The following is a 22,109-nucleotide window of genomic DNA, read 5'->3' on the forward strand; positions in this document are numbered from 1 at the left end:
TATTGCTGTTTGAATGGATCTTTAATGCCTACTTGGAAAGGAAGTAACATGAAATAATACAATCAGTTACAAAGAACCTGAAGGCTCATGCCTCCTGACCCCCTGTGGGTGGCAGGAAAAGGACAAACTCCCATTGTAGAAATCAGGCTCTTTCATTTGTTCTGTAGCTGGTCTTTGAGGCTCCAGAGCACGTGGGTTTCTGGAATCTGAGTGGGGCTGTCTTTCTGTAGGAGCGACTTGGAACATTTGCAATTTAAGGTGATTCAGGAAAGAGAGAAATACCAACAAACATCGCAGCTGAGCACAGCGATCTCGACAGTGCCGTCCTTCAGTGTGAATGACAAATTCACACTAAATAAGGACGATGCCAGCTATAGCCTCATCTTGGAGGTGCAAACAGCTATTGATAATGTCATGGTCCAGGTATGTGAACTGGCCCTTTTCCCTGGCCTCGACTGTACTAAAATTGCAGGGGGTAGGTGCTTATTCTGTTATATTGTGTATGGGAGTATGGGGGATCTTGAAGGAAGGCAGAAGGTTGGAGGAAATTATGTCAGGGAAGAGGTAAGTTACAACAAGTGCAATGCATTTTCAATTCAGTACGTTTTTATTGAGCTTTAGTTTTCACATCACCTACATTTCCTTATAAGAATATAACAAAGGCTAAAAAGTAGCATATCAAAAAAGTCTGCCATTATAGGCAGGAGCTCCCCACCTCTGCAGTAAAAGGAGGGAGGGGCCTTTTTCTTTCTCTCCTTTGGGGCCAAGCTCAGTCATTACAATTTTACACATTCGAGTTCAGTCATTTTTGTGGCTAATTTACGTTGTTGGCATCATCATGTATATTATTTGCCTGGTTTCACTTGCTTTACTTTGCATCAGTTCATGTAGGTCTTTCCTGTACTTCTCTGGAGTCAGCATATTCACAGTCAGATCTCGTTCCATTCAGGCCCCACCACCCCAGTTGAATGGGCATCTATTTGTTCCAAGCTCTTGACTGTCATAAAAAGTGCTGCTATAAATATTTTGGTTGGTTGTCATCCTTCATTCTCGAAGAGGACCAAAATGACAGCACTGTGCTTGAGTCAAGATTCAGTGGTGTAGTGGATAGAGAGCCAGCCTTCAAACTGGGAAGACCTGGGTTCAAGTCCTGCCTCTGATACATATAAATATTTTAGTCTATATAGAGATAAATACAGTTAGTTAATGTTTGTGAATTAAATAATGCACTTTTTAAATGAGTTGGCAAAACTTTAAAAAAGATATTAAACCAATTATTGTCCTAGAGGTCAGATAATAAAACACACCTTTTCCGTCATGGCGGAGAGATGGGGGATTGCTAGAATGGAAAATTTTATATTTTCTACATCTTGCCAGATAATCTCACTGTGTTTGCCTCATTGTTTTTGTTCATCATAAGGGGGAAGGCAGATTCATTGGAGTGGGGGCCAGGGAGGAAGCTCTGAAATGACAAACAGCATCATCAATAAAACATTAAATGAAAAGTAGTTTTTGAAATGAGATTACTTAATGTTACAACTTATCAATTATCCCATCAGCTCCCAGTTTAGGAAAAGGTAAATGGTATCCTGGGTAGGAGTGTTGGGTTTCTTATCTATCTATCTGTCTATCTATCTATCTATCTAATCTTAGGTCAGGCCTCAAGTTAAAAATGCAGTAGGAAAGAAAGGATGGAGTGGGGAGGAGTACAATGAAAGCACATGGGAAAGTCATGAAAAGACTATGGGATTTAGAGTCAGAAGACCTGGGCACCAATCCCAGGGTCCAAGCTAGTTCTCAGTCTCAAGATCCTAGAGACAATTAGAGTAAAGGAAAAAAAAAGGAGGAAAAAAGAGTAAAGACAAAAAGAAAAAAGAAAAGGAGGAAAAAAGAGTAAAGAAAAAGATAAAAGGAAAAGAAGGAAGAAAAGGAGGAAAAAAGAGTAAAGAAAAATATAAAAGGAAAAGAAAGAAAGGAGGAAAAAAGAGTAAAGAAAAAGATAAAAGGAAAAGAAAAAAAGAGTAAAGAAAAGATAAAAGGAAAAGAAAAAAGAAAAAGGAGAAAAAAAGTAAAGAGAAAAGAAAGTGAGGAAAGAAGTAAGATGCAGCTAAGGAAGGAAGGAAGAGCTTTTGAGGCAATCTCCTATGCCATCTCTTTAAAGGTCATTTCAAAGCCCGGATTTGTTTAATCATGCTAACATTTTAACTGCCCACTTTAGACCAGAAAATTAGCTTTTTCTTTATCAGTGAGGGGGTAAGAGTTAATTGCAGCCATTGGGTGCTATGAACCAGGTTGTCTCCTACTGTTTAATGATTATAGCAGGTCACAGGTTAAGAGCTGGACCTTATATATCAGCATTTTACCACTGATATTGGGCCACCCAATTCTGTTGCTTCGACTGGTTCCAGCAGAACTAGGAAAAATTCTGCAATTTTGCCTGTCATGAGTGATGGTGTGTGTGTGTGTGTGTGTGTGTGTGTGTGTGTGTTGACAGGTATATTAATGCCTCCAAATCCTGAGACATTGGTTTGTTGGTTTTAATGAGTGTTCAGGCAGTAAAGTAATTGATTATACAGTAAGATGTGCTCATTATTTTCTTAAACTTTGACAGTTTTCTAAGAGCTAAAGCAGAATTGAAAGTCCTTGAGAATATAGTCTTTTTCAAGTTAAGAAATATTTCTATTCTTCTCCCTCTCCCCACCCCTCCCAATTGTTCCATCTAGAGTGATGTTCCAATAGATCTGCTTGATGTGGATAAGAATTCAGCTGTGGTGAGTTTTAGCAGCTCTGATTCGGAGGTGAGTAAAGGCAGAATATGAAGCATTCTAGCATCATTTTTTTCTTTCTTTCTGCTTGAGGCTTTCTAGATGAAGGCTTTTCAGTGTCACTTATACTCGGTGAGCTCTCTGACTTTTTCATCATAGGGCTTGTGGTGAAGCCAGAATTGCTTTGAATTTGGGCAGAGAGATTTCCCACCTTTCTGGCGGTACATGGGATGAGCCCATGCCACCAGGCCTGCTGCCTCTTGGATGACTGCTGAACCTGAGCCGAGGGCCAGTGGGAGCCAGTGGCATTTGGATTTTGCATGAGTGAATTTGTTTTGGTGGACTAGTTTCCTGTGATTAATATTACTCATTCCATTTATACTCAGGTGTAAATGCTGAGAGGAAAAAATACCAACATTTCCCTGTTTTGATTTATTAGAGGATGTTATTTTAGGAAAAATTACAGATATGTAATTTTCATCTTAAAGAGTTTGAATTTTGATTACTCATAAATCATGAAATATTTTCTGCTTATGCAGTATTAGACTTGGAGGTAACAAGAGCTGAGTTCAAATGTGACCTCAGACACTTTATCTGCATGATCCTGGGCAAGTCATGTCAGCTCTCAGCCTCGGTTTCCTCATCTGTAAAATGATGATAATTATAGCAACTACCTCATAGAATTGTTATGAGAATCAAAGGAGGTAACAAATGTAAAGAACTTTGCAAACCGTAAAGAGATAGGTAAATGTTAGCTGTCATAGTTAATGTCAGAAGAATATCAATTGTTTTAGGTTGTTCATATGACTTGTTTAAAGTAATTCAGTATAAATAAACCACATTTATGGAAAATTAGGTCATAAATCATATCTTCCCTGGTTACTAATTATGGTTCTAAAAATAAAAGAAATGATCGTTGCTCATAGCTTAATTCTAACCAGAATACTTTTAGGATAAATGTCCTATTTGTAAGCTATTTTATATAATATTGATTCATCCTTCTCATCAACTATGAATTCCTCACAGGCCAATGAGAACTTCCTCCTGGCCACTTATCGGTGCCAAGCAAATACTACGAGGCTGGAGCTCAAGGTAAAGTTCCTTGAATCCTGCTGCATGTGTTTATTCCTAAGAATACCATCAGCTGCCACACTTTTTATCTGTGTCTTTTATCTCTGTTCTGACTTTTACTTTGGATTATTGTCTTTTGGATGCTTTAGTGAACTGCATTTAAAACCAAATGCCTTTATCTTTTTCATTTCCATACACCTGGCTCTCACCTAAATGCCTCCCTAAAAGGATAGTAGTTGTTTGTAACCTTATTTAAAGTGTTGGCCTTTTTGTGGTCAAGGGAAATCTTTTCAAGCTTTCTTTTTGCAATTTAATAAGAGTCATGTTGAATATCATTTTTTTCAGACCCTAGCTCAAAATTTACTGTACTGGTTTTATTTATGAGCTCATCCTAAATTAGTAAAATGATGGTCATTCTTAATGAAGAGTTAACATACTTATCTCAACCCTAACAACAAAAGAATTATAATCCATTATTTTTCAATTTTCGATCTTAGAGTTTAAAAGGCTTGACATAGAATTTATTAGTTTGCCCAAGTCTCTTTCTCAAAGTGTTATGTGATGTAGTTTATAGTTCACTAATAAGTAACTTTCGCCCTCCCTCCCCACCTTTGAGAGAGAAATAAATCCTTGTTGGTCAGTATTGCTCATTTCTTTACGGTGACATTTGGAGCATGTTATCACACTGGCTAGAAGCCAGGAGCTAATTTGGGGTGGCTTGATGCATTCTGGGACTATTGTCTTCAAAGATTCTTTAGTTAAGAGCTCACTGTTATGTCAGTTAAGTCAATGTGTCTTATTGATGGTGAAGTGGAAAGTACCAGGCTGCAAGTCAGGTGGGCTGGACCCCTGTCCCGGCCCTGCCTTTATCTAGAATCGTGGCCTTAGGAAAATCATTCTTGCTCTCTGGACCTCAGTTTTTCCAATCTGTAAAATGGAGGGAAGTGGACTTACATACAAATTCTTTTTTCCACATACTATCAGGGAAATGTTCCATTTTAATTGTTTCCCCCTTCTATTAAAAGATGGTTTTTCTTTTCATTGTCTTTCTTGAATTAGTTTAGTTTAGTTTTTTGGCAGGGTACTGTAGAGTCTGTACAAGGAATACAAATATACAGTCATAATTTAGTGGACATTATTCAGTGTTTGAAGTAAGTGAAGACTGTTTTAAATAACTGAAGCTTACATCTATCGCCAAAGCTTTAAAAAATGTTCAGTAGTGTAGTGTAGTGTCATAAGAAGAAAGCTAATCTGGGAGCCTTGAGCCCTGGGTTTGAATTCTGTTTTTGAAATTTGTTAGTTGTGTGAACAGAAACCTCAGTTTCTTTATTTCTAAAATGGAGTTAATGTTGGTTGTACCTGCTTCCTAGGGCTGTGTTGAAGGTCAAATGGGGGAAAAATGTATGAAGTACTTTAGAAAACTCCAGTGCTGCTTAAGGAGTACTCATAGTGAGGAAACTCCCTTCACCAGTGCAGATCAGCACCTCTGGCACCACCTCAGCTGCTGAGAGTCTGAGATAGGCGCCTTGTACAAGGAGATGTGCCCAGGTTCTTACAGCTGAGATGTTCCAGAGGCAAGACGTGAACCCAGATCATGCTCTCAAGGCTGTCTCTGTTGAGAATGCCTCACAGGATTTCACGTCTCCAATGTTATTATTGACAGAAGTCTTTCTAAACTTTGGTGGAACACTTTTCTCATCAATGAGTAAGTTTGATCAAGCACCTGCCCTGTGCCAGGTACTGGCTAGGACTTGGGACAAAGGAGTTAGAAAGACTTTGGGTTTGTTTGGCATTGGAGGAGCCTGTATAGGGCTGGTAAAACCCAGGGATGTGGAACACTTTTGATGCTTCAAGGGTTATTTTTCAAGCCACCCACAAGACAGGATGAATTCATCCTGCTGTTGACCCTAGCTGCCCTGGCTTCCTTCAGGACTCTTTCCCAGGCTGCCCGATGCCCAAATGTTGCCCTCTAAGATGAACTCCCATCTATCCCCTGGATATCTCATTTGTACCGAATTGTTGGCATGTTGTCTGCCCCCTTAGTCTGTGAGTGCCTCAAGATCAGGGGCTGTCCTTTACCATTCTTTGTATCCCTAGTGCTTAGCACAGTGCCTGGCATACAGTGGTTGCTTAATAAATGCTTGTTTGACTAATTAGTGACAGGTAGAATGAAAATTTTTTTACTTGAATTTAATTTCTTTATCATAGCTTAGTCATTTTATAAAAATCACCTTTTTAATGGAATACTTGTTTTTCCTTCTGGCTACTTGGTATTGTACATACAAAGAACGAGGTCTTACATTCTTGGTTATTTGCAATAAGGATTTTCTTCAGATTTTTTTGGTCTCTAAGATCATTCAGATTTTTTTTCCTCTTCTTTCCTTTGTACCGAATCAGATTCGATCGATTGAAGGCCAGTATGGTACGCTACAAGCATATGTAACTCCAAGAATTCAGCCTAAAACCTGCCAGGTTCGTCAGTATCAGATCAAGCCACTTTCGCTTCATCAGAGAACTCACTTTATTGATCATGACAGGTAAGACAAGGGACCAAACACTTTGATTTTATTGTTCACTGGATTGAAGGACGTGTATTTTTGTAATGTAACCATCCTTCTTCAGTGGTCTAAGTAGGTGTAACCACTTAGGTTTTGTTTAAAACAATTCTGCTAAGTAATGAGAACCTTTGCTTTCACTTAGTGGGCTCCTGAGATGGAGTGCCAGCTCCTCTGTATCTTCCCATCTGAGTCCTCCATTGTATCTAGGCATAACTCTGAAACACCTGCTACCCTCAAAATCGATCCCGTGGGGTGCCGTCAGCATTGTTCCCATTGGATGCTATTGGCAGAATTTCTATTTTCCTTTCTCACCCTCCCGAAGGACTATAGGCAGACTGCTTGGCTAGTGTGTTGTGCTCATTTCCATATGCTACTTTTGGGACAATTCAGTCCAGTCGTCGTCCCCCCGCCCCCCGCCCCAGCCCAGCCCTAACCCCAGGGATGGAAGGCTGTCTAGCCCACCCTGTACCTGAACAAGGAATCCCTTCAACAAATATCCCGCAAGCAGTCACCCAGCTTTAATGACAGAGACCTCACTGATTTCCCAGAAGGCCCGTTGCGCTTTGGAAAAGCTTTCAGAACCTCTGAACCAGAGTTCTGTGCTCTGGGGCCGTGGAGCTGGGAGGAAGTTGGATTAAGGAAGGATGTCTGGTTGGGAAGGTTGTTAAACGTGGAAGGCCGGGGAGAAGCTCTTGTGACCTCTCACTCAAAGCCTGTGATTCCATAATTCTCCACTTGTTAATCACTTATTTTGTCCGTGTGAGAGTAAACTGTTGTTGTTGAGTTGGTTCAGTTGTGTCCCACTCGTCACGCCCTGACGTAATCTGTAATTTTTGGTAAATAACAGGACATTGGATACGTTTTCTTTATCTAAGTCTGTCCATCAAAAAGGAATTGTATTTGCTAACCGTTGGAGTGAAGCTGACTACTAGGTAGCAGCAGGCAGCCTTGTAGGCAGGGCCAGCTGGATGACAAGGTAGAGAGAGTGCTGGTCCTGGAGTCAGGAACACCTCGGGTCAAATCTGGCCTCTGACACTGAGTAGCTGTGTGACCCTGGGCAAGTCACTTCATCCTGTTTTGCCTCAGTTTCCTCATCTGTAAAATGGGCTGGAGAAGGAAATGGAAAACCCCTCTAGTATCTCTGCCAAGAAAATCCCAAATGGGGTCACAGAGTCAGACACGATTGAACAAAAGCCACAGTCTGTTCTTATTCCTTGACTAAAGCAGTTCAGCTTGACAAACATCTCTCAGATACTTCTCATATACCTTCCTCTGCTAGGCTCAGGAAACCCAAAACAGTTGAGAAGGGGTGCAGTTCCTGCTGTTGATGGAGGAGAACAGAGAAGGCAGAGTTCTAATGCACTTGAGCAGCCCATGACAGACGCTAGATGGCATCATAGTGCAGGCAGCACCGGGCTCCAGGGTGGCCTCAGACCCTTTCTAGCCAAGGGACTGGGGCCACTTTGCTTAGCCGCTGAATGCCTCAGTTTTCTCACCTGTAAAGTGGGGATAATGACAGCCCCTACCCCAGAGTTATTGTGAGGATCGCAGGAGACAATGCTTATACAATGCTTAGCACGGTGCTTGGCGCAGCAAAGGCGCTTCATTAATTCTGGTTTCCTTGTTCAGAGGTGTGAAATCCAGGGGAAAAGTCACAGTATCCTAGAGTTAGGCCTGGGAGGGGCCTGAGAGGCTGCCTAGTGCAGCTCGCCGATGTTAGGTGACTCGCTCAGGACCTCACAGCTTGTAAGTGTCCGAGCTGAGATCGGCAGCCAGGCTCCCCCACCCACCAGGCACTGCCGCAATCAGGGCCAGCCTCCGGGAGAAGGCTGCATCAGAGTTGGCAATACATAATGTTGATGAGTAATGAAGAATTGAGTCATCATTAATGGTATAGACAGCATTTACAAGAGGGGCAGAGAAGGAGGGAGGCACAGCATGAGCAAAGGCCTTGAGAAGGCAAAGTGCCTAGTTTGGTTGATGTGTAAAATGTGTGGAACATGGCATCAGAAGGCAGGATTCCTCCTCTTCCTCTTCTTCCTCCCTCTCCTCTCCCGCCTCCTCCTTGCCAGCCTTTATGTGATGCTTTAAGGTTTTCAGAGCACTTAACCTTTTTTTATCATGTAGGTACTAGGGTCATTCCTCATTTTATACATGAGGAAAGTGAGACAGAGAGGGGATGTCGTTCTTCAGCCAGGACAACCCAGCTGGGCATGTCTGACTCCCCGCCCAGGCCTCTCTCCACTTCCCCCCATAGACTTGGTAGGCCCCAAGAAGCCCCTGGAGACCTTTTAGCAGTGACTCAGTTGAAACAATCGAATGTTCTATGTGGAAGATTTTTCTGGTAGAGTGGATGAGAAGGGGAAGAGAATCATGGCAGGGAGATTGGGTAGGAGGGCTCTGCTGTAGTCCAGCTGGGGAGGAGGAAATGTGGTGAGGAGGGAGAGGGAGCCACTTATTGGAGAAATACTCTGGGGCGAGAATGGGCAGGGTCAAAGAACTGATTGGGTAGGAGGAGCATGGGAGACTTCTGGAGCCTTAGGGCCACCTAGTCCCTACTTCCATGGCAGAGGAGTGTGGCTTGTACCAGGGCACCCAGGCAGAGCTTCTCTGCACTTCAGGGAAGCCTCTCAGAGCCCAGGCTGAGGTTCTGAATGTGGGGGATTGGGTGGCCATTGGCCATTAGCCATTGCCAGAAGCAGGAAGTCTGGGGAGGGTGGCAACAAATCTGGTTTTTGTTATTGCTTGGTGAGACCCCCCAGGTAGAGGTGGTGCTACAGGCAGCCAGGAACCATGTTCAGAGTTCTGAGGCATCGAGCAAACTAATAGTGTGCTTGTGGAATTGAACTGTAAGTAACTGAGGGGAAGAAATGGAAATGGACCATCCAGGGATCGTTGGTCTGCGTGAGAGGAATTCTGTGACTCCCTCTTACTGACTTTCATTTCCCAGTCTGATGCTGCTTCTCGTCACCATTGTGCTCCTCTTCTTAAATTGCAGGCCCATGAACACGCTGACTCTGACCGGCCAGTTCAGTTTTGCCGAAGTTCACTCCTGGGTTGTGTTTTGTCTGCCCGAGGTTCCAGAAAAAGCTCCAGCTGGAGAGTGTGTGACTTTCTATTTTCAAAATACATTCCTCGATACACAGCTAGAGAGTACATACAGGTAAAGGCGGTGATGTTCTTGGGCTTGTTTGAAAGGACACTGTCTGCCTTGAATGAATGAATGTAAAGGCATTTGTTTATTGAGGATTGACTATGTTCCAGACAGTGCTGAGGAGTGAAATACAGATGCATAGATGGTCCCTCCCCTTAAGCAGCTTACATCCCAATGGAGGACCCCTGGGGCCATGGTGGCCAGGATGGGGTTGTTACTGGGGGAGGAGATTGGTGCACTGGCTCATGCTGGAACAGTGTCAGAGTTGATTTGATCTTTGTTCTTTAACTATTAGGAGGGAAGAGGGAAGGAGGGAGAAAATGGCTAGGAAGTTATCTCAGCTATTGGGAAGATGTGAACCAGGGAAAGCCTCCTGGAAGAAGTAACTGGGGTGGGCCTTGAAAGATTTCTGCTGGCCAGAGTGAAAGAGAGAGTGCATCCAGGCCTGGGGGACGTCCTGGCCACATGCACCAAAGAGAATCCCAGAGGCCAAAGTGATCTCAGAGCCCTCCTAGTCCAACCCCTCTCTGTGGCCATGTAGTCTTTGCTTATGGATGGATGGATGGATAGATGGATGGATTGATGGATGGATGGACCGATGGATGAATGGGCCTATGGATAGATGGGTGGATGGATGGATGGATGGATGGATGGATGGATGGATGGACCAATGGATGAATGGGCCTATGGATAGATGGGCAGATAGATGGATGGATGAGAAGCTTTGATTAAGTGCCCCATACTAGGCCATGCTCCGGGGATACTAAAACCAAAGCAAAGACAGTCCTTCCCTCAAGGAGTTTATGGAAGTTAGAGGTGGAATGTTTCTGAGTGAATTCTGGATCAGAATGAGAAGCGTTCATTGTTCAGTTTGGGTGGGGAGAAGTGTGGAAAAGCAGGGTGGAAAAGCAGGTTTTGGAGGGTCTTAAAAGCGAGACTTAGAGGTATTTATTTCATCCTATAGCCAGGTAGGGAGTTACCAAAGCTTTTTGAGTAGGGACATGGTGTTCCCACTCTTTAAGAAGCTATTTGTTTATCATGTGAAGGCTGGATTGGAAAAGGGGGAGACGAGACATTGGCTGGGGCCACCGAGACCAAAGTGGAGACTGTTTCACTAGTTTCTGTGAAGCATAATAAAGGCCTGGAGAAGTATTAGTACCTATCCCATTTTATACATGGGGAAACTGAGATACAGAAGTACAAGTATATTCCTGACGGTACACAGTCAAGAAGTAGCTATCAGACATTTGGAGGGTATATGCGTAGCATTATGCTCAGAAATACTAGGGGGAACAGTTGAAGTGACTGTATTCCAGACCCCAGGAGGCAATCTGGGACTTCTTAGTGCTCTCCAAGGTCTATCCTGCAGGTCTGAGTCTCTTTGTTCACATGAATAGGTAATCAGATCAGCCTTCATCATAGAACCATTACTGCTGAAATAGATGAAGGCTTAACACTGAAAACAGATCTCTCCTGAGAAAGCCTGAGTCTGCTAACTCCCTCAGAGTTGTTTTTTAAAGGGGTGGAGGATGGGGGGAGGGAATGTAACAGTGGTGTTTCCAAAAGAATGTAGAGAACACCAATGGGGAGAGCAGGTGATGGCTCAGAAGGGGATATATCAGGCAGTTTTGAAACTGAGCTGAATCTGTTTTATACCAAGCCAAGCTGATTTCACAGGGACTGATGGTCTCATATACAGTCCTCTTGTTCTGGCCTTTGTGTATGTAATGGTCTATGTTTGTCAAGTTTATAATAATAAGAAATAAAATTCCTGAAAAAAAGGTCCACAAATAGCCAGAGAGGGCTTTTTGGCAGACGAATGGCCTGGTGCAAAATAGTCCTTAACGAAGAGAACTCTGTGCTGTGTGGAATGGATTTGAGAGGAGAGAGCTTGGAGTCTGGCAGGTCAGCTAGGAGGCTGTTGTCTGTCTTAATCCAATGTGAAGGATAAGGTGAAGAAGGCTGGGGCTCTTGGTGGGAGGTGGGGTGGAGATAAGAATGGATTAGAAGGGGTGGGTGAACACAATAACCATTTCAAAAAGGGAGAATCAATAGAGTTTTTGACAGTAGATAAAGGATGCCATGTGAGTCTAGTGGGGGTAGCTGATGAATTCAGTTTCAGAAAAGTTGCAGAATTCTTGAGCAGCAAAATCTTGGTGTGTGACAAATTTAGATGACAGGAGAGGACAGGAGTTGAGGTGTCACCACTGCAACAGCTGTGCACTAAGAAGAGGCCTGGTTTTCTCCTCTGGCCACAGCCCAGATCCCCTGGAGGTGAGGGAGGTGGTCTGCCACTCCTTTGTGCCTCTCTTACTAATCCTCCTTCCTGCTCCTGAATGAGAGAGCAAATGGGGTATTTCCTGAGGACATACAGTACTAGACTTTACATGAAAGGTACATTCTGCTTGGTTTAAACATTTTTAATATAGTATATGGATTGATCAGAAATTATCTTAAGATGAAAGTAACCCTCCTCAGAAAAGGTAAAAGCACAAATGGCAGTCCAGGAGGAACCTCATAAGCACTGCCAAAGACGAGGATGTCTTGCCTGAGGAACAGAGGCATGTCTTGTGGTTTTCTTGCTGCTGTCCATTGAATGCAAGAGATACAGAAGACCCAAAATTACTTTATTACTTAGCAGCTGGCTAAGAAGGTGGTGGCTTTCTGGATCAAAACCTGCAATATAAGACTGACAGATTCCTGGCCAGAGATGGAGTATACTTCGCAAAGGCTGTAAGAGTGTAGTTTTGTGTGGTATCTTGCAAATCAAATCAAAAAGGCTTTGAAGATGAGAGAAGGAAAAAACCGCTTAAGTATATATACTTCATCGTCTATGGTACTTTGTAGAAAAATGTTGTTTCCCTGATTATCTCTTTTAGTTAGGTCTATTTTTGTTTTTTGCTTTTTCTGAAATCATGATTACTACTTCTGCCTTTTTTTTTCTACTTCAGCTGAAGCATAATAGATTCTGCTCCAGCCTCTTATTTTAAATTAATGTGTACCTTTCTGTTTCAAGTGTGTTTCTTATAAACAACATATTGTTGGATTCTAGTTTCTGATTTATTTCGCTGTCTTCTATTTTATGAGTGAGTTCATCCCACTCATTTTCATAATTATGATGACTACCAGTGTATTACCCTCCATCATATTTTCTTAGACTTATCCTTCTCTTTTTTTGACCCTGGTCCCCTCCCCAGGAGTCTATTTTGCTTTTGACCACTGATTCCTTTAATCTACTCTCCTTCTTATACCCCTCCTCTTTCTCCTACTTCCCTGTTGGGTAAGATGAATTTCTGTACTCAACTGTATGTTTATGTTTATTCTTCCCTCCTTGAACCAATTCAGATGAAAATGAGGTTGAAGTATTGTTCCTCCCCCCAGCACACACCCCCAACTCCCTCCATTGTATAAACCTTTTCTTTCATCCCCCATTTAGATGAAGTAATACTTTTCTTGAGTCCTGTGTTTGAATGTCAATTTTATATTCAGTTCTGGTCTTTTCATTAGAAATGCTTGAAAGTCCTCTATTTCATTAAATATCCATTCCCCCCCCCACCCCCCAATGATTATACTCCGATTTGCTGGATAAGTTATTCTTGGTTGAATCCTAGTTCCCTTTACCTTCTGATATTCCAAGCCTTTGTTTCTTTGGAGAGGTATGAACAGCAACAAGAAGCTGCTAAATCTCATGTGATCCTAATGGTGGCTCCTTGGTACTTGAATTCCTTCTTTTCTGGTGGCTTGAAGTATATTTTCTCTCATTTGGAAACTCCAGATTTTGTCTATGATGTTCCTGGGAGTTTTCATCTTGGGATTTCTTTTAGGATGTGACTGGTGGATTTTCCCAACTTAAACTTTGTCCCCTGGTTCTGCGAGATCTGGATGGTTTTAAGATTTTTAATTTTTTGGTGAGGCTATTGGGGTCATACAACTAGTAAGTATCATGTATCCCATAGCCCCTCAAACATTTCCATTTTCCTTTTCTGTCATATTAACCAATCTGATAGGAAAAAGGTGGTATGTCAAAGCTGTTTTAATTTGCATTTCTCTAATCAATAGTGATTTAAAGCATTTTTTATATGACTATAGAAAACTTGATTTCTTCTAAAAACCACCTATTCATATCGGCCATTTATCAGTTGGGGAATGACCTGTATTCTAAGACATTTGACTCAGTTCTCTATATATTTGAGAAGTGAGGCCTTTATCAAAGAAACTTGCTATAAAACTTTTTTTCCAGTTTACAGTTTTCCTTCTAATCTTGGCTATATTGGTTTTGTTTATACAAAATCTTTTTAATTTGATATAATCAAAACTATCTATTTTATGTCCTGCAGTGCTCTCTATCTCTTGTTTAGTCCTAAATTCTTCCCTCATTCATAGATTTGACAGGTAAACTATTTCATGCTCCCTTAATTTGCTTATGATATCATCCTTTATACCTAAATCACATACTCATTTTGATCTTATCTTGGCATATGGTATGAGATGTTGGTCTATACTTTGTTGCCGCCAAACTGCCAAACTTTCCAGTTTTCCCAGAAGTTTTTGTCAAATAGTGAATTCTCATCCCAAAATATTGGCTCCTTGGGTTACTAGATTGCTGTGATCACAAGGTGTATTGTGTACTTAATCTATTCCACTGATCTACCACTCTGTTTCTTAGCCAGTCCCAAATTGTTTTGGTGATTACCATGTTGTAATACAGTTTCAGATCTGGCACTTCTAGGCCATTTTCCTTCACCATTTATAAAATTGTTTCAGTGAGAATCCTTGTCTTACCTTCCCCGTGGGGTTGTTTTGAGGGAACTACTATGTAGACTTTAATTTGCCATATGATCCTTATTATTGTTATCATTATGTGCCACGATCAGAACTGGGCTTTAGGAAAATTATAGATGAAAGTGTGCTAAAGAGGGATTGGAAGATGGAAAAGACAAGAGACGGGGATCATTTAGGAGGCTCCTGCAGTAGTCCAAGTAAGAAAAAAAAGGATTGAAATGTAGGGAGTGGCAGTGGGGATGAGATGAAGACATATTCTAGGGACAGCATCAGTAGAACTTGTCAGCTGCCTTGGAAGAGGAGTTAACCATGATTCTGCTGTTCCAAGTCTGGGTGACAGAGAGGATGGTAATGTTATGGAGGTGCTAGAAAAAAGAAGTGAAGAGAAGTGGTTTTCTTCTGAAGGAGGAAAAATGAAAGATTTTGTTTGGAACATGGTGAATTTGAGCTGCTCTTAGAACTGCCAAGTGGGAGTTGGAAATGTGGGCCTGGACATGTAGATATGGGATCTGTGTCCCCGGAAGAGATTGTGAAAGAGTGTGAAGAGCAGAGAGGTAGGAGAAGAGATTTGGGGTATGCCTCCAAGCACTCTGAGTACTCCAAGGAAGAAGAGCCAGCAGAGGGCACAGAGCAGAATGTCCAGAGGGCCGCAGCGACAATGACCTTGAAGGTCTGTGGTGCTGGGCCACGTGGGTGGTGCTCATGATAATCCCTTTTGTAGGGGTGGACTTTTATAGACTCAAAGACCTTGTGATTTACCCAGAGAGATGTAGCTGTTAGGTGGCAGAACCAAACTCAGACCAAGATTTTGTACCAGCAGAAAGAGGAAACAGACCTTATGTCTAAACATTTATAGAAGCTCTTTTCTCTGTAGCAAAGAAGTGGAAACAGGGAGTGCCCATCATATAGGGAGTGGCTAAGCAGATTATGGCAGGTGAAAGTAATGTAATATTATTGTGCCATAAGAAATGGTGAGGGGGTGGCATTAGAGAAACCTAGGAAGACTTGTGTAAACTGATTCACAGTGAAGAAAACTGAACTAGGAGAATAATAACATTGTTTTAAAAAACCACCTTTGAAAAATTTAACAACTCTTAATTATGCAATGCCTCACCATGATTCCAGGGGATTGATGATGAAATGTGCTGCTCACATCCTGACAGAGAAGTGATGGACTCAATGCAGAATGACTCATACGGTTTTGGACATGGCTACTCTGTAGATTTGTTTTTCTTGATTATTCTTGTTACAAGCATTTTTTTTTTGTCCTTTTTAGTTGGGAAGAAAGGGAAGCTAGTTATAGTGTTGCTAAAACAGAATAAAAGAGGGTCACTGAAGCATTTTTAAAATGCATTGATTAGAAATGAAGTCCAGAAAGAAACAGACAGAACAGCTTTCAAAGTAACATGTTGAATTTATTATATAATTTTTTAAAAAGCAACCTCTACAGAGGTTTGTGGTTTCATATATAATCCTTTTTTATATTCTACTTTATATGTGGAAATACTGATTTTGGGGGTATTTAGGTTTGAAATTTTTTTTGTTTGTTTGTTTGTTTTTTTGCTTTTTGGCAGGGCTATTGGGGGTTAAGTGACTTGCCCAAGGTCACACAGCTAGTACATGTGTCAAGTGTCTGAGGCCGGATTTGAACTCAGGTCCTCCTGACTCCAGGGCCGGTGCTCTACTCACTGCGCCACCTAGCTACCCCCAGGTTTGAAATTTTTTAAAGTACTTTATAAAGAACTCACTGTGACATCTGTATGTCCAGACTACCTCTTTTGGCATGTGAATTATTTTCTACTGGAATCCATATATTTAAGAGCTTGCACGAACACACACACACACACACACACACACAGAGCTTTCTTTAGCATCATTTACAGCAAGGCAGGAGTATGATAGAAAAAGGGGCCCTTAGCAGTTCCTGGTACCGCAGACAAGTTATGGGGGCATGAGGATTAAGAAAAAGGGACCAGATTTGTTGCTGAGGTTGTCATTAGTAAGCTTTGAAGGGGCACTTTCAGTAGAGTGATGAGGCCAAATACCGTCTACTCTCTGAAGCTGAGAATTGGAGGCCATCCAGTCTGCCTGGTACCTCCCAAGAATTTTGCCTGCAGCATCACTGGCAAGGGGCCCACCCCTTTGCTTCCAGTGAAATTGGATGATGAAGAGAAGAGATGAGATGGTAGCTTGGACGTGGTTGTGCTGGGGGCCTGGGAGCTTGATTGTATCTGTAGAAGCAGAGAGTGGAAGGGAGAAGAGCCATTGACCTGAAAGAGGCTGAAGATGGGAGAAGGAAGTAGGATAATTGATGAAGGACCTTGAGTAGAACATGAGATCAGAGGCACATTTGGAGATTAGTCATGAAAAGGAGTAAAGATGCTCCCCACCCCCAACCCCTTCTGAGACAGGAAGGAACAGAGGGTAAGAGAAGACAGAGTTCTAGGTGATTGAATTAATGAAGCATTTACTGGGCTCAGTGCTGGGGATACAGATGGAAGAATGAGCCTGCCCCTGCTCTCAAGGTGCTCACATCCTAAAGGGGAGACAACACACAGGGGAGCTTTCAGCCCAGGTCAGATGAAAAAGGTTCACAGTCTTTAGGGTGCAGTGTCTTCTTCATTGTCATTTCCACTGGCAGAAATGATGCCATATTTTGATGCTGAACCGTTTTGCCAGTGCCAAAGACTGGATTGCCAGAACTTTCTTTCCTGGGTCTCCAGTAGCTGCAGCTGCCTCTCCCCAACGACTGCTCCCACAGAGGATCCTAAGCCCTTGGGTTCATCAGGGTCTGAGGGGACCTGGGGGTAGTCACAGTGGTGATGGTGGTGGTCTGACCTGCCTGCCACATGCTGCCTCCTGTCTGTCCTCCAGGGGGCCATGCTGGCCGTGCCCACCCTGAGAGTGGCCATTGACTGGCAGTGAAGTAGAGGCTGTTCCTTAAGAGTAAAGCATGAGAGGGGGAGGTGGGCTTGTCTGCAGAGAGGATGGGGATTGGGCAGGAAGAGAACTATCTGCTGGGGGAAATAGCTAGGAGAAATGACATAGATGAAGGACAGTGAATGGCAATGAGAGCCCAGAGGAGGCCAGACCACATTACTCAGTGGTAGAGGCAGTCATCCTGCCTTCATGACTGGGGATTTGTCCCCGGCTGCGGATTGGCAGCGCCCATAGAGTGGTGAGAGCCAGACCTCCCTCACCAGAGGGTGTGGGCTGTGGGGGGGATGTGGAGAGGGCAGGGTTCAAAGGGCTTGCCATGGGGTCTTGATTGGGTAGGGAGGCAAGCGAGTCCAGAAGGGAGCTAATGGACTAGGAGAAGAGGGGATGGGAGTGTCAGAGCATGTTCAATGACAATGAAGGAGTGGGATCAGGGAAGGAGAGAGAAGTGTCTGGGCTGTGGATCCTTGAAGCTTAACCATACAAGTGAGGCCATGTAGGGAGGCAGGACTGTGAGCCAGGTGCTTTCTCCTGGCGGTACGCAAGGCATTGGGCAGTGGGAGAGGGCAGCTAAATGCATGGTCATGAGACAAGGGGGCCATTGAGAGAGGAGAATATGGCAGCCCTTTGGCCCTGGTGCCGATCTTGTCTCATACACTCACCTCCCTGGCCATGTCACTTCACCTTTGTGAGTCAGCTTTCTCATCTGTAAAATGGGGCTGAGCATAGCCTGCCTCCCAAGGTGGTTGTGAGGATCCAAGGAGGTGATCTCTGTAAAGTGCTTTGCAAATTCTAAAGTGCCATGTAAATGCTAGCTAATATTGCCATGATTATCATTTTTATCATATCAGTGTCAATAGAGGAGGGGTAGAGAGACAGAGAAGAGATGGGGAGAGGGTGATGGGACAGGGGCAGGGAACGGTACAACTACCCAGGAGAGAAACTTAAGGGACAGCTGTGATTTTGAAGCCCGGCTTCTCTGTTTCTCTGTCTTGTTCAGTGTGGCATGGATGCCTTGACTGGTGTTAGGTTTGCATTTTCCCTTGGGTTTGGTCCTTTGAACCTCCCCCATCCTCTCCCCAGCCTCTAGGCCTCTCCCTTCCTCCTTTGCAGCCCTTACCCACCATCTTTCTCCAGATGATCACTATCTTGGCCTCTTAACCTCCACGAGCTTCTGGCAGGGATGTAGCCCTGCCCTCGTGGCCCCTCCAGTGGGAGCTCAGACACCTCAGGATTTATCAGCACAAGGATCAGGGTTAATCTAGCAGGACTGCATGTTTATAGTTTTGCAAAGAGCTCACCATATAGTGCTAGTTTTCTGTGATTCATGTTAATAAATTCTAAAGTCAAATCAGACTTGAACTCTGGGCTTCAGACAAAAGGGATTTGTGGACTGGGCCATATTCTCCTAATGTTCTTTCTAAAACATTAATTTTTTAGAAAAGGAGAAGGAGTCTTTAAATCGGACAACATTTCTACTATATCCATCCTAAAAGATGTGCTTTCCAAAGAAGCCACAAAAAGAAAAATTAATCTCAACATAGCCTATGGTAAAAAACAAATCAATTAAAAATTGTGTAACTGCATTATTAAAGTCATTGGACCAACTGGCACCTGTCTCTTCTCTTTCTCAGAGATCAGTGAAGTGTCTGTGAATCACACATTAAAGCTGATCCACCCGAAACTGGAATACCAGCTGCTTTTGGCCAAGAAAGTGCAGTTAATCGATGCTTTAAAAGTAAGCACAGTTTTCAGATTCACTTCACCCTGTTAAGGCATTTTCCCTAATATTTCATTTAGGTACCATATTTCTGATTTTACCCAAGGAATAACATCCATTTTTTCATTTGGGACGTTTTACAAAAAAATGAAATGTTATATTGCACTGCAGCAGCCCACTTATCTCTGGAATAGGAAAGAGGACATTAAACTCTGGCTCATTATTTTTTAGCAGACCTAAAGAAACCCTTTTGTCAGTCTTAGAAATGTTTTATTGATTAAATTTTGTTATCCTGAATTGTTACCACGCTGGAAGGCTGGAGCTGAGTCGTGGGTCAGAGCAGTGTGCTGCTGTGAATAGCAAGCTGGCCTTGGAACCAGAAAGGCCTGGCTCTAGTTCCTGCCTCTGCCCCATTGTGGTTGTGTGACCCTGGCTTCACTCAGAGAAGTGACTCCCTATTCCAGGAACATCACTGCTCTAGCCTCTGCCCAAGGAGGACGAGGGCAAAGTTGGCCAGCCCGGATGATCCTGAGCCTGCTCTCACTTTTCTCCAAAGCCTGGGTGATACAATGTGGTTGGAGAGAGTGAATGACCTGATTCCATCCTGCAGCACTTCGGAATGGATCATGCCAGGCCTCTGGGCCCTGGCTTCCATAGCTTTAAAGTGAAGAGACTGAACTCAATGGTTTTGAAGTCCCATCCAGCTCTGATGAACAACGATGCTGTGATATCATGGCCTTCTCTAATTTAAGGGGTGGAATGTGGGAACCAGGAAGGAAGCAGAAAGATGGCTTGGGTTCAGGCAGTGGGGGAAGGAGGCAGGGAGGGGAGGGAGAGCTTGTCTTTGGTTAAGTCTATAAGTGTAATAAAGTGAGGCCATTCACAGCAATTGTTTTGTAGACTAATTTATCATGGACTGGTGTTAGCTAGGCCATGGGCCAGTTCTTGGGAAATGATGGACAGAAGGATGTGGTCAGGATATAAAGTTTGATGAAGAAATGCCAGATAGTTTTAAAATTTAAATTTAAAATAATGTGGAAATAGCCTTCCCAATGCTCATTTGTCTGCTACTGTTGGTGCATAACAGGGAACTTTACTAGGAGGGGCGAAGAAGCACTGCTGCAGATTCCCTTGGAGCTCCTTGCATTTGTGGACTAACCAGCAACCTTGTTTTATCCCAATAAGGAACTGCAGGTGCACGAAGGAAACACTGACTTTCTGATCCCGGAATATCGCTGTATTCTAGAAGAGGCGGACCGTCTGCAGGAAGAGTACAAGAAACAGCCTGCACACCTGGAAAGGCTTTATGGTCAGTCAGCCATTGTCACAGCATCTGGGAAGCTAAGCAGGATGGGGAAGGCTGCCCCCCAGCGTGACAAGTCCAAGCTGCCAGGACTAACTAGGATGCCCAGGGAAGGAGTCGGCTGAAGTGCCAGTCTTTAGGGAAGGTTGGGGTGTGCGTGTGTGTGTGTGTGTGTGTGTGTGTGTGTGTGTGTGTGTCTCTTTTGTCCACACCTGTGATTTCTCAGGAGATGAGGAAACTCACCCCTGCCCAAAGCCACTGAGAGGTTAGGTGATTTATCCAGGGTCATCCAGTCAGGCTGGGCCCCAAATACCGCCAGAACCCAGGTTATCCCGACTCGAGATACTGTGTTAGGGACCATGTCTCCTGTTCTTGGACTGCTCATTCACTCTGATACAAAGAGAGACATCAGCATCCTCTTCTGGCATCATTGTTTGTAGAAGCTCAGTGAGCCCAAGAGAGCACTAGGGGCTCAAGGGTGTTTTATTTACTCTCTTACCGTTAACACCTTAATTTAGGTGTCTTAATGAGTAAATATGTGAACTCTTAGAGTTTTTACTCGTTCAGCTAAATTTAAATGATGAAGGCTCTCTTCCAGGACCAGTCTGACTTACACGTTTAGGTCCCCTGGCCCTGAGAGCAGATCCGAGGAGGGCATGGTGGTTCTGGCCTTGTCTTTGTATCCCCAGGCTCCTGACCATGATTGGAACCTGGCAGGCACTTAGTGAGTGCTTCTTTGGGCCTCCTTCACGGCAGCAGCAGTGGCTGTGTCTGGCCCTTGTGAGGACAGGCTGCCTTGATACTGAAGATAGCTGGAGGGCGTAGGTGGCCCATTACTTTCTGGTGTCTAAATGCAGCCACAAAGTAAAACTACAACCTGACCAAATCATGCTGGAAGCCAGGGTTTTAGTGGCATATTTACAGATCCGGTTACAGTGAGGGGCTGTCTGCCTTGTGGCAAAATAGCTAGTCAACTCCATTTTTAAAAAATTAGCCTGGCTAGTTATTAATTAGTGTTATATAAACAAAACAGCCATTTAAATGCTTGTCTCTGTCCCTTATCGAAGTCGTTATAATGGTGAATTAGACCCTGAAACTTTGATACCCTAGAACAGTGGGGCTCCTCTGTATGGCTTCCCCTTTCTGTCCCCACCTCCCTCCAAGGGCTGAGCAGCTGTGGAGGTGGGGGAGATGCAGGCTGAGCCAAGGGGTCACAGGAGCCCGTCCAGGCCAGGGACCACCTGAGGGTGGCAGTGAATGGCTCAGGGATGAGGGACAAGGGGCAGCTGCAGCTGTCCAAGAGGCCCAGGGACATATGGGCCCATCTGAGCAGCTGCTGGGAGCACCCAGGCCCAGGGTTGGGCCAGGCCCAGACAGCTGGTGGGAGGTAAGAAGAAACAAGCATTTATTAAGCACCTGCCATGTGCTTGGCACTGGGCAGTCCAAGACAGAAGCAGAGCAGTACCTACCCTCCAGGACTCGATGCCCAGATGTAGTGTGGGTCCAGATGGAGGTATGTGCAAAACAGGTACAAGGTGACTGGATTGTGGGGCATCAGTCTTGGGGCTCAGGTGGGAGGACCTTCGGGCAGTTGGTGAGGCCAGGGTGAGGATCCTGAGGTGACAGCTGGTTCAGAGTCACTGACAGCATCCTCATCTTTCTTCTGCCTGCATTGGACAGGCTGCCTCTCTCTTCTCTCCTGGTTTTTCTCCTTCCTGTCTCCATCTCCTTTGCTAGATCTTCCCCCAGGTTGTGGGCACTAACCATGGCTGGTCCATAGGCCTGTGTCCTGAGCCCTCTCCTCTTCTCCCTCTGTGCC

General features: G+C 43.8%; 1 protein-coding gene across 1 annotated transcript in view; it reads left to right on the forward strand.

The window, feature by feature from the left end:
* BBS7 (Bardet-Biedl syndrome 7) overlaps positions 1-22,109 on the forward strand; it is a 50,060-nt gene that overhangs the window by 25,956 nt on the left and 1,995 nt on the right. Inside the window, exons 11-18 of the mRNA XM_036762276.1 lie at positions 231-423; positions 2,724-2,798; positions 3,792-3,857; positions 6,234-6,373; positions 9,393-9,557; positions 18,708-18,817; positions 18,902-19,005; positions 20,173-20,296. Coding sequence (XP_036618171.1) covers positions 231-423; positions 2,724-2,798; positions 3,792-3,857; positions 6,234-6,373; positions 9,393-9,557; positions 18,708-18,817; positions 18,902-19,005; positions 20,173-20,296 — 977 coding nt within the window. The remainder of the gene's footprint in view (positions 1-230; positions 424-2,723; positions 2,799-3,791; positions 3,858-6,233; positions 6,374-9,392; positions 9,558-18,707; positions 18,818-18,901; positions 19,006-20,172; positions 20,297-22,109) is intronic.

This window comes from Trichosurus vulpecula, chromosome 6, assembly GCF_011100635.1.
Source record: "Trichosurus vulpecula isolate mTriVul1 chromosome 6, mTriVul1.pri, whole genome shotgun sequence".
Lineage (NCBI taxonomy): Eukaryota > Metazoa > Chordata > Mammalia > Diprotodontia > Phalangeridae > Trichosurus > Trichosurus vulpecula.